The 12,751-nt window shown below is 35.1% G+C and overlaps 1 protein-coding gene across 11 annotated transcripts in view; it reads right to left on the reverse strand.

Moving 5' to 3' along the window:
* Window positions 1–12,751, reverse strand: part of LOC118276225 (5'-3' exonuclease PLD3) — a 56,821-nt gene that overhangs the window by 6,365 nt on the left and 37,705 nt on the right. For 2 of the 11 annotated variants that reach the window (XM_035594461.2, XM_050707525.1), the window contains exons 2-8: window positions 7,836–7,948; window positions 6,414–6,578; window positions 5,628–5,805; window positions 5,402–5,536; window positions 5,032–5,154; window positions 4,527–4,595; window positions 1,081–1,212 (exon numbers count right to left, since the gene is read on the reverse strand). In XM_035594461.2, the coding sequence (XP_035450354.2) occupies window positions 1,081–1,212; window positions 4,527–4,595; window positions 5,032–5,154; window positions 5,402–5,536; window positions 5,628–5,805; window positions 6,414–6,578; window positions 7,836–7,948 (915 nt within the window). The other 9 variants (XM_050707524.1, XM_050707522.1, XM_050707523.1 and 6 more) reach the window with 9 other exon arrangements.

Consider the following 12,751-nt stretch of genomic DNA (forward strand, 5'->3'; position numbering starts at 1 on the left):
AGGCGTCGCCTCGTCCTTAATGGCGCTGTCGGGATTATTATGACATGAAACAAGAAACGCTGATACATTTATTTATGGCTTATACGTAACACTCGTTTATGGAGACATTATAATGTTAGGTAATAGGTATGTTAAGAAAAGAAGTACTTGGGCTGTATAATAGGTACTGGTATATTTATACAACGGATTATAAAAATATATGAGAAAAATATGAGGAAAAGAAAACAAAAGAATAATTTTTATGCGCGCGACGCGCGCATGTGATGCTTGTACAGCTGCTCGGGCGAAAGTGGCGAGTCGCGATCTTCCCTTTGATGCCGTCACTTTTCCCGTCGCCAGCCAGCAAACAAAAAGTATTTATACGTAAGGTTTTATGTTCGTTCGGACGTTTCCGAACAGGTATATACCTAGGTATTGCAGAACATCGAATTTTAAGTGTGCAGTAATGTCTCAAACATTATGCCTCTCTCTCTCGCATCGTGCGTATTTGTGAACCACTTTATGCAGAGTAGGGACAATGTTTATTATTATTTTTTTATATTCTCAAATTGAATTAGTTGAATTAAACACAACACTACCTCCCATTAAAGCCGTGGCAGATACTTTTAGACCACCTTATATGTTTGCAACGTAATCCTATTCTGGTAGTGTTATATTTCGCTGTTTATATACCAACAAAATAAGCAGAAATTATAAACTCTATACCTAGTACCTATTTTGCCGACTGTTGACATCACGCACACCATAATTAAGTTTAGCATTATAATGTATTTATAAACAAATGTATTATTAATTAACAGCAGTGGGGCGACAGCTCTGTGAATATATAATACAATATTGATCCTAACGTCTAGCTAAAGAAACTAGTGTTGAAGTTTTGAAATCATGCAGAAAACTTTTCTTTTAATTTTTAATGCGAAAAACTATGTTGATTAATAAATACATGAGTTCTTTCACGCCAATATAAGGTGATATTGAACAATTTTATCTTCAAATACATTATTGGGATGTGTAAAAAAGTCACAAGAACTTAAGCTCGCCAGACTTCTATATAAAAAAATTAAAGAAACATAAACTCACGGTGATGTAGGCGCCGTAACTATGTTGAGCGTCTGATATGTTGATGGGATGGTCCATATTGATGTCTGTGTTAAGCTCTGAAGGCCAGCTGTCGGGCACCACTGCGTCTGGGGTACCCAGGCTCCAGTATACCTGGGGAAACATAAAAAAATTAAGATTGATGGCAATTAAGGTGGTCTTACTAAGAAGCTCTCTGCTAGTGGTTCAAATAAAGGAGTAGAATGGTCGTATTGTGCTTTAGAATAAAGAATCTTATCTTAAAAGACCAATAAATCTTAATTTTACAGAACAGATTAGAGAAATAAATAGGTACTTTACAACGCTAAATCGATACTTGATCACGTTATATTAATCGCAAAATACACAAAACATTTTATGCAAACCAAACATTGAAACCGTTAACAAACAAATCTGAACGTAAGCAACTTCGAACGTAACAAGTCAAGTAGAAAGTTAAACAAAATCGCATAGCATAACTTCTTTAAAGTTTAACCCTTTAACCGCCAAGTTAAATATCAATTACCGTGCCTCTAGCGCGGTTACAAATCGAAATAATTATATCTACGCTAAATAAGGAGGAGCAATCGTGTGAATAGAACGAAAAAATCATGCATGTACTCTGTCGCAGCAATATGACATGAGCGCCTGTGTACACGACACACGTTTGTGTCCTTGCATACACAGGCGGTTAAAGGGTTAAACAGATAAAGCCACAGTGTCGACTCGTCTTTATTCTTAAGTAAAAGTCGGTGTAGCCACGACCTTAAGAACTTTAGCCCGTCCATTAATTTGTTCATCGTTTGACGTGTTAGAACAAAGTTATGACGGTAACTGAGCGTGCTACCCCGTACCACCCGGCATTTAGCGGATAACTTTGACAATCACTTGCTTGTTAAGTTGCAACTTTCCAAGATAACAGCCCGGTTGTCTGCTATCTGCTAGTTTGTTGAAAGGGAAACTGATTTTCATAGTTTATGAAGACATTTCTGGTGTAGTTTTAGTTTTATCTTTAACCAGGCAGCGGACAACGCGAACTTTGTTTCGCCATGGAAATTTATCTCCTAATCTTTGTTAATTAAGTGTTATTCTGTCTTATTATATGTATAATATAAATAACAGTTTATATTAAAGTTTATAAGAATTTCTTATAATATTTTTTTAAACAATAAGGAATACATTAAAAAATATCATCCAATTTGGTGCAGTCGTTCAGAAGTTATGCGCGTACATACATTTTGGCGATTCATTTTTATTTGTATAGATAAGTAGAAAATAGGTTCCTACTAGTTTTGTATTTAAATAAGACCATAATGTGTAATTAGGTATGTGTGAATTGGCATCCTCCATTTTATATGTGGTTCAAAAATATGGATGAAATGATACAATGTTAGAATTATTATAAACAGCAATACTCGTAGGTACTATGATGTCATCACATATTATCTGCACTTTGTTGTTGTATAATTAAATTGCAGTTTATTAATTAAATTGTTGTTGTATAATTAAGTTACTTTATTCATTTAAACCTACTGTTTTGTATTAAATGATAAACTTTGGCTTCACATTACATACCTACATTTATCAAAGTAGGATATACGAATCATACTAAAAATAGTTTGGGTATTTTATGTTTAAAACAGAATATTTTGTGTCAGTTCCTACCTAGATATAAATGCAGAAATTGTATAAAGCATAGGTTATATTAGTTTGGTTTAACGCATCATATCGATATGTATATAGCAACATAAATAAGTAGAGAAATATAAACTACTCTTTTGCTCTTTATAAGTAACATAACATGGTACTAGTCATCAAAAATAAGCATTAAGTAGGTAGGTAACAAAAAAGTATATCTTGTAAATTAATTATATAGAAGTAATATCGATCGCATTAAACAAGGTAAAAGTCCCTATATACTATATTTAATAATGTAGCATGCATTAGGTGCACTAAATATACGGTGGCTGACCAACACAAGGTCTGTCCTCTTGGCAGTGACACTGTAACTGAGGGTCATATTGTACTTTCACGGTCGCACACGATAATAATGGCATTCTTTACTTCCGTATATAGGTATCTATTTATATGCTACTATGTGCAGTATATTTTATATCTGTCAATTCTCGATATATCTTTCAAAACAGGTGACGGTTCACATAAACAGTTGGTGTCATTATTTCTACGATTGGCAGGCGGGTTATATATTATAACAGTTTAAAAATTAATCATACCTAATTAAGAGATCAACCTGAAGTGTGGGAGAGCCATGCTTCGGCACGAATGGGCCGGCTCACAGAAAACCGACGTGAAACAACGCTTGCGTTTCGTTGTGTGAGTGAGGTTACTGGAGGCCCAATTCCCCCCTTCCCAATCCCCGATTCCCGAACAACAACCCTTAAATTCCTAACCCCCAAACAGCCGGCAACGCACTTGTAACGCCTCTGGTGTTTCAAGTGTCCATAGGCGGCGGCAATTGCTTACCATCAGGTGATACGTCTGCTCGCTAACCGGCGTGTTTCATAAAAAAAAAAAACGTTGAGAGATGAGAGGGTTCGGTCAAAACTCGAAACTATGTAAGTAATATGACTAAAAGAAAAACATTGAGTATTGGCAAATCTAAGAATTTATAATAGGTCCCTCATCAAGTTAAGATACTTTCGTCTGCAATCGAACATTAATTCCAAGCAGGAATTAAGTGTTAATCCAAAACGAATATTTCACGAAGCAAGAAAACACGACAAGTATTAGTATTTAAACAGCAAACGTACGAATATAAAGCTATGAAATATTAACACGCCACGTTGGCGGGGCGCGCTAATTAAAACCTCTCGCTTCGTGAATACAGGGAGCTCAGTTAAGCACAACTGTTCTATTTCTCGGACGAAAATAGCTGATAAATATCAAAACGGTAATTAATTTTAATTCTAACACGGTATTCATTCATTTTTCTTTGTCAGGAATTTGAGACGTTTAAGAATTTCTTAACTCGACTGCTAGAAGGGTACCGACCGAAGCACCTTCTACTTATTTAGGTTGTGGAAATACTTTAGCTTTCATTTACAAATTCATAAAATTATTATACACACGTTTGGTTTGTACATATGTATGTATAGGTATAAAATGTCGTGGTGGCCCGGAGGTTTAAGACAGACTTATACTCCCTATGCATAAGGGTGCGACGAACTAGCAACGCCAAGTACCAATGTGACTTTTTCCGAGTTATAGGTATGTACTTTCTAAGATTATTTAGACACCACTGACACACGGGCAATTTAAATAGCGGAAATAGTTAACTCGCAATGAGCAAGCGTGGTGATTAATGCTTAAACCTTTTCCATGCGAGAAGAGGCTTTGGTCAGCAGTAGCCACTTATAGGCTGTTGATGATGATGATGATATATAGGTACCTAATTAACTACATAAGTACATATCTTTACTTATACTTACATCAAAAACTTTCCCCAAGTCGTCTGCTAGGCAGGAACAATTGAACGCGACTATACCCAGCTCCTTGACCTGAACAAAACATTTTATAATGAACAACTCATGAAGGAAAGAAGAATATACATATACATTTTCAATAACTATTTAAGATATAAGAATGATGTATGAATAAAAGAGCAGACAGATCATCTTTTTTTAAAGGGTGGAAGTTATCCAATGCCATCTTCCGCCTTAGGCGAGGCGAGAGGGAGTGTCACTGACTCTTACTGATTAAACCCGCCCCATTCCTACTCCTGTTTTTCTCTCTTTTCTCGCTAGGCAGTCCGCAGCTTCAGTTCGACATCAGCCCAACTCACGCGCAAATCGCAACTCGCCATACGCACGGACCTGGTTCTTTACCCTTGCTCGCCATATGGAGACCCGCACTTACGGTGGCCGAAGATAGGAGTATAGCGTCTTTAATATAAATTGGAAAGATAATAAATTCACAATGTTTTAAAACACTCACCTGTGTTAGCGCCCTCCAATCCATGTTAGCACTGCCAATATAAAAGTGTTTTCTATCTATGATCCAGAACTTGGTGTGTAATATACCACTCCCGAGTAATTTTGAAAAGTTTAAACTCCGCACCTGGTAAAAAGAGAAAAGTTTGTAACATTCATCAGTTTTTTATTTATTACGGTTTACTCACTTATATTAATGGAGAAAAGCTCTACTAGTTTCGAGTCACAGAAGGACTCTTCATTATGAGCAGCGTGTGCAGACGCGGCGACGTCGCGCAGCCTACTTATAAATGGAGACGTGACCGCGTCGTATACTTGAGTAAACCGTGATTTTTAGTCAGTTTTCTGATATTTATATTAATTTTGGTACATACCTGTGCAGCTTTCTTCTTAACTAAATATTCAGTATCTACATTAGGAAATTGTTTACTAGGCCAATTTTGAGCAATTTTTAAATCTATATTTCTCTTTGAACCGGCAGCATATAAAGCTTGGAACACTTGCTCGCCCTAAAAACAAAAAAAAAAAGAAATATAACACCGCCAAAAACAATATGATTCTATTATTTTTAATTTTCAAATATGGAATGTGGTTACAAACCTCTATAGAGGAGTTATAAGGATATTCTTCATTATATCTAAGAGACCAATAAAATGATGCTATTTCTATCTTCGTTTGAGCTTCATCTATTAAGTCTAACCACACATTTTTCGTAGGTAAATGCGTCACATTTGGAGGGTACATATGACCCTCTGGTATACTTTCAACTAATGATAACCTGAAAAAAAGAACACCATTAATCACAATACTTAAAAGTCACTCTTGTTCACTCTATCATTACCTATGTGGAAAAAAAATATAATTAAGTGACATTAGGAAAAGTTACTAAAATCAAGGAAAATTGAGCTGTAACTCTGTGGATTAAGGTTGAAATTTGTTTGAATGTATTGTTGTTTTGTAATAAATTACTTGAAGTAAATTTACTTTCTTGATGTAGTGGAAATCACTTTAAGTACTTGTAGTGAATTATTAATATTATTTTTCAAATGAAGGCTAACTTATAGAAAGCCCAGAAATCAAACTATGTGCTTTATGTATCTTTATCTTGACAATATTTTATTACAAAATCATAAATAGGTAAAACAAAATATCATTCCTACAGTTATTAGTAATTTAGTTAGTAGTAAACAAAGACATAATATTACGTAGAAATATAAAAAAGTAAAAGTAGGGGCTTTCAAATGATGAGCTCATAAAAAATGATAACACTTTTATGCATTTATCATCAATTGCAATGGTGTAATTCGTGAATAAAGGTGCCTAATTAGTAAAAAGAGGTTCAAACATTAATAGCATAGAATAGAATTGGTTAATTTATTCACTTACCTACACTCATCTGAGCAATGTAAAGAAACAGCGGCTATGGTAGCATTCATCTGCACTGCGTTAGGTTGGTCGAGCAGTGGTACCAACACTACCAAAACTATTAAAACTATAACTATTGACACTGGGATGCATGAGGGACGACACCATATACTTCTTTTTTTTCTTCTGAAACAAAAATTTACGCAATGATATGAAGCATAGTGCCGCTCAAATAATTTTTTTTTCTTGATAACACATTATCTATAGTTACTTTCAATATTTAAAGGTGAAGAGTTAATTTGAACATGGTAATCTTTAAGCGTAATGCTTTTTAGTTCAATGTTACTAACAAAATTAATGACATGGCCTGAAATAAATAATAATTATTATTATCATCTCTGGAACTACCGGATCAAATTGATCAAGTCTTTGATTGCCAATAGAAAACTGTTGAAGGGAAATTCTTTGCTAATGTCGGTCACCGGTGACCACCACATTCAATGTGTTAATTCTGTGTTAGATAGTCCATTTTATCGGCCGAGGCTATAGGCTATAAAACGTCATTCTAAAGTAATAAATAGGATCTGAACAAGAGGTTGAAACCACAGAGTGTAGCTAGTATCCAATAGAGGAAAATATAACAGGAAATAATATAATGTTTATCTTAAACTTATGAATGCAATTTAATTAGTCCATGTTTGCATGTTGTATTTATCATCTGCTCAGTAGGTACTCATTGTTATCATAACTGTGTACAATGTCTTAGGTTATCTGTATTAAAATAACGAATAATTGTTTTCATGTTTGAATTAATTACTATAGTGTAAGTAACATATTTTTTTAAATTAAATTACTGCTTTTTTATACCTTGAAGGTACTTATGCAGATTGTAAATTGAAATCAAAACTTTATAGAACTCTTTTCCGTTGCGTTTAAAACAAATCTAGCCTAGTTCAGAGCCAAATTATTTGTTTTATACTTTATGACACATAGAGATGTTTACATTCTAATAGTAATTTGAATATGTTTCCGCATTTTTTCTCAGAGTAGTCTGATAGAAATCGTCTAGTTATTTAACAGATTGCTGTGTAAATGTGTTATCTTGTAACTATCCTATTTTCAAAAATAAATATAATTTATCATTTGTAGTACAATGGGTGGTCTTATCACACACAGTAATTTCTTCTAGGCAACTTTTGGATAGATTTTTTAAATGATCTGAGAATGGTTAGTGCATGCACAATAATGTAAATGGAGAAAAAAACACAAATTGAAGAAAAAAAAGAAATTCAATGAACAATACATTTACAAAACTACATTAAAATGTACTATACTAATATGAAAAATAGACATAACACTATATTTATACATTAATCTTTTATATCTTTTTAACAAAGCAGGCGCTAAGCATTAAATAAAAATAATTAGCAAAAGTATTCTTACTTGTCATTATAACTATTTCCATTTTCATCTCGCATCATGAATATTTGTTCCCACTGCTCCAGTTCTTCATCAGACGACGACGCGTTCCCCACACTCCCAGATTCAAGAACAGTCTACAAAAATACGAAAAAAGTTATTTTAAAACCATCGTCTGCCGCACAAAAAAGTTTCATAAAAAATTAGGGATGGTAAAATCCAGGCAGTATCCACTACTAGTAATCACGCAATACCCATTACACTATAATTTAACTAATAAATTACTACTTTACACTCTAATAACACAAAATCTTTGAATATTTTCATTTAATAATGAAGTAGCCGACTAACCTTAAAATATTCCAACATGTATTTAACAAAAGAAATTAAGTAGCCCATGATTAACGAGTAATATGATACCTATCAGTTCATAACTAACACAAAACAATACGAAACAAATAAGGCTAAGTTTTTAAACAAAGAAACTTTGTTTGTATTAGATGCTACTGACGTAACGTTTCAAAACACTGCAGACCGAGCACTATTTTTTGACATTGTTGACAATTAAACCAGACCCCGCGTCTTGTTACATCTAGAGCACTTAATTTTAATCGATATATTCAAAACTATGATTTTATTTATCAGTTTAAAATTTTATTGACAGTGTTTATATTATTTATTTTCGTTTATTTATTTTATTAAATGTTCACGAAACTCATACTGACCATAATATTATTATTATTTCTTCACTAAGTAACCAAAGGGTATAAACTAATTAACACTAAACTAATAAGTTCACTGAACAAAGAATTTCTATCGCAATCACGAAACCAACACGTATTACACTGCATTTTTGTGTATCCTGGCGTTCCTTTACGAACCGTGCAGGCGCATTAGTGGCAAAAATATTACTGCAAAGTAGATGACGTCGGCAACCACTGCATTGTACATGTGCATTTTAAATACTAGGTTAGTATCAACCGTAAAACTATTCAGGGCAGAACTGTTTCGAACATTGTTATTACAACGATGCTAGATAACTACTGCGCTAGTTTGCTTTAATTTAACTTGGTAACAATATTCATTTGCTAACGTAACGATTACGGTTTAATTAGTAGATATGCTCAATATACATACATGAAGGAAATGTGATCGTGACAAATGTAAGAATACAAAAAAGTCTTGGTTATCTAATGAGTAGATAACACCGAAATTAATATTATTTACCTACCTCCAGTTGGAAGTACACAGGTTTGTTACTCTTTGTAATTATACACTGACACCACACCTAACTAATCACACTGTTTAAATTACAGAGCACGCCGTGATTGACGATTCGACTTTAATATTACTGGAAAAAATATATCCTATTTACCGCTTTGTCGTGTGGCCACGGCAACTCACTAAATTACACTGTGACAAAATATTTTGACCGTGATATAACAGAAAATACACATTATACGCGACATTAACCGCGGCTCTACTGAAGTAAATTGCAAGAAAATAAACCTTACCTAGCCTAAATGGATGCCTACCTACATTAACAATAAATTCCTTAATAGGCAGTGTAGTTGTACGAGGTTGTAATAGGATTAAAAGCTTTTGATGGCACACGTAGTGAAGTGACTAGATTGTGTTTACAATTTTACCGTTATACCTAATGATATTTACAGCAATAGAATATGTAATGGGTTTTATCGATTGTAAAGTTATTTTAATCGCAGTTTTGCGCAACACTATTAAAGTGATTGGGTAGGCTTTACAAGTACCTACACTCTTTACGTACCGAACTACGTTTTGTTCTGTCATTTGGAGATTACCTACCTATGTCAATTAATAGGTAACTTTTCTAAGTTAGAAGGTACTTATTCATTAATTAAAACTTTCTTATCCACCCACATTTTTTACCCGAGAAACTTTTTAGTGCTCTGTACCTACCCATCTACCTACCTATTTTTTACTACGGCGAACAACACAGTCATTATTTCAAATTCTTTTATTATTTACCTAACTCATGGTAGCAATTCTACCGTCCGTGTTTTGTTTCATTACGAAAATTGGTTGCTAACTACAATTTACAAGAACTAACTTTATACAGATGGCTGCACGAAATCAGAACATTAAAAAAAACTTGTACAGTCACAAAGAGCTTGCATAACGAAAGTCATGCAATGTGAATTAATTGCTGGGTTGGTTACCTACCTATACTACCCATAGTAACAATAATAATAATAAGTCCGCAAGGCAGCTTGTGGCGAGCTGTTGGGCAGTGGCGACCCCACGGACCTGACTCCCGGGAGAGGCCCTACTTTTTAACTCCGGTTGGTACTCGTGACTATCCGGAGTGGCCTCTCCTGCCTCACTCTTGCCTTAATCGGCTGGTTTGAGTGGAGATTCGCAAGAGTGGAGTTGCCTTCAGCTCCACTTGGGGGAAGGACGTATCCCAGTAAGATGCTGGTAGGGGTCTTGACCGTACTTCCGGGATTGCTCTGATAGCCGTGGGATGCCTCCCCTTCCTCAAGCAGCTCAACGGATGTTGCTTCCCTTGTCGCTACATGCTAGCGGCCGTTTCCGGGGGCCCACTATTGAGTTTGCGAGTCACCCCCTGCCTGTTTATCCGTATTTTTCAATATTGGTCAGGGGCAGGGGCCATAGTCCCCATAGTTAACCGGTTAACTATTCCACAGCCACCCACACCCATATCCCTATCATTTCCTTTTACCATATCTCACAATAGTCTTGCATCAACCGGGGATTGTCCTTTGGTGTACTTCCATAGTGCATACAGGGATAATCGCCGGCTGATGTCCCCTTACATTTAGATTAAAATTGTTCAACGGGCCTCTGCGAGTTGGCTTCGGCCCCTCGTACGCCTTCCAAAGGTCCGGGACCCTGTGGTCCCGTGATTATGTAAAGAACAAACATAATAATAATATATTTATTTGCCAGAAACACGGTAAATACAAAGTTGTTACATAGGTATATAATAAAATAATAACTTGTTAGGTACTATAGTACCTACCTTAACTTCTGTAAATAATTTGTACTTGTTATATATTTTAAATATATAGGTTTTGTTGTAATATTTTATCAGAAGCACACTCAATATATTTCATAAAAACAAAAGAAGATCATAAAATAGTTTCCACTCTTATAAGTGGCCAGCTTGCCACAGATAATATAAACACACAATGTAAGTAAGTGCTAAGTCTGTACCCTTAGTATGAGCTCTGATTGGTTGGTTTATTCGAGCTGGCCAATCAGAGCGCCGAAAGCGTCGTTTCGATTACTTTAAACGTAAAGCAAAAACGTATTGAAGGTCTGGTGTCTAAAGGTGGGAATGTTTGGTATATTTTTCTAGTTCTTAAACTTAGTTCAGGGTATTGGGTAGATACCCGTCGTTAGTTACCTTAATCACTGAGCGATAACGCTAAGTACGTAAAGTAAGACAGCATGGAATCAGATACTACTTAGGAAGGTGCTATCTCTCAATCCGTAACTTAGAGATAAGCAATAATGAACTAGAAACTCTAGGGAGTCTATGTACCTCCCTACCTTCTTCATGCATTTTATAGATCCTAATCTTTTAGAGTAGCAAGGAAGGTTCCGCTTGTTACAGACAATGTTGGGCAATGTAATAGAAAATTGGTTAGGACCACTCCAATCTGACTCCCCCTAGACTTGAGACAGGACAATAAAACCTCGAGCGGACGGGTTCCTCGTTTTCCCAGACAACTATGATTGTACATTTTTTCTGATAAAATATTGGAAAGTTCAATATTTTCTGTTTCAAGTAAGTACTTTTTGTAGGTGGGTGTTGAGTAAAGGGATCGGGCTTCATAGCTTTTGAATATGGCTTCAGCACAGTAAATCGGCAGGTACCGTGAAAGAAGAAGAAAGTGAAAATCTTTTTCCGTCAGAACAGGTATCTACCTGTGTATTATAATACTTCTACTTTGAGATTCTTAAATAATTATTAAGTCCCTTACACTTACGTAGATGCTTCGCTATATAGCTTAGCAAAAACGAAATAAAATTAATTACTAGCTATTTATCCGCAGCAGAAAAGTAGTAACCACTTTCCAACTTCCCAACTAAGTATATCCAGACACAAAGTCATACAATAAAAACGCTCCGTTTAATTACAACGTGAAAGAAAGCCAAACAAACGCGCTTTCATTTACAATATTACTAAGAAAGATTCAAAGGTCAATGATTACTTTACCCAGTCCTTAGCGATGGTTTTCAGAACAAAATCTTTATTAAGTAATCATCAAATGTCTCTGGGTGTGGCAGTGAGCATGTAACATTATCCCTACATTACCCTTAGGTACGCCTACATCATCATAATCACAACAAAACCCAAACAACAACAATTTTGTCCACAAATAGCTTGGAAAGATAATATTCCTAAGTATAGGACTAAAATAGCTATATGTAACGCTAACAATTACTTAGAAGGGAACTAAAATGTAAAGTGAACGGGCATAATTAAAAGTAATGACACTGAGATTAGGGTTATTTCAGCGGTAGGTAATAGTCCTACCGCTCGTTAGGTGTTAGTAAAATGGAAATGTAGGGGCCATATGAAATGAAAATTGGTTCTCATTACTAGTAATGGGAGGTCTGGTATAAAAGACATGCCATTTAGGTGGTGAATACTTTCAAAGTAGCTTTTTCATTAGGGTTACAGGAATACCTACACACACGTGAGATACAGAGACAGCAGCGCTCTCCAATACATCTGAATCTACACTTCCAAACTCTTTAAACAAAAAACTCCAACCTTCGAACTTGGCAAACCCTCTTATGTATGTAGAGGAAACTAGCAATAGATTGTCACGGGCTGTTGATGTTTGAGAGTAGTTGAGACACTATCACATCAAATGTGTTCATGAAAATAAGTGTACGTTTACTTATTTTCATCAGTGTCATTTCTA

The sequence above is a fragment of the Spodoptera frugiperda genome, chromosome 31 (genome assembly GCF_023101765.2).
Source record: "Spodoptera frugiperda isolate SF20-4 chromosome 31, AGI-APGP_CSIRO_Sfru_2.0, whole genome shotgun sequence".
NCBI lineage: Eukaryota > Metazoa > Arthropoda > Insecta > Lepidoptera > Noctuidae > Spodoptera > Spodoptera frugiperda.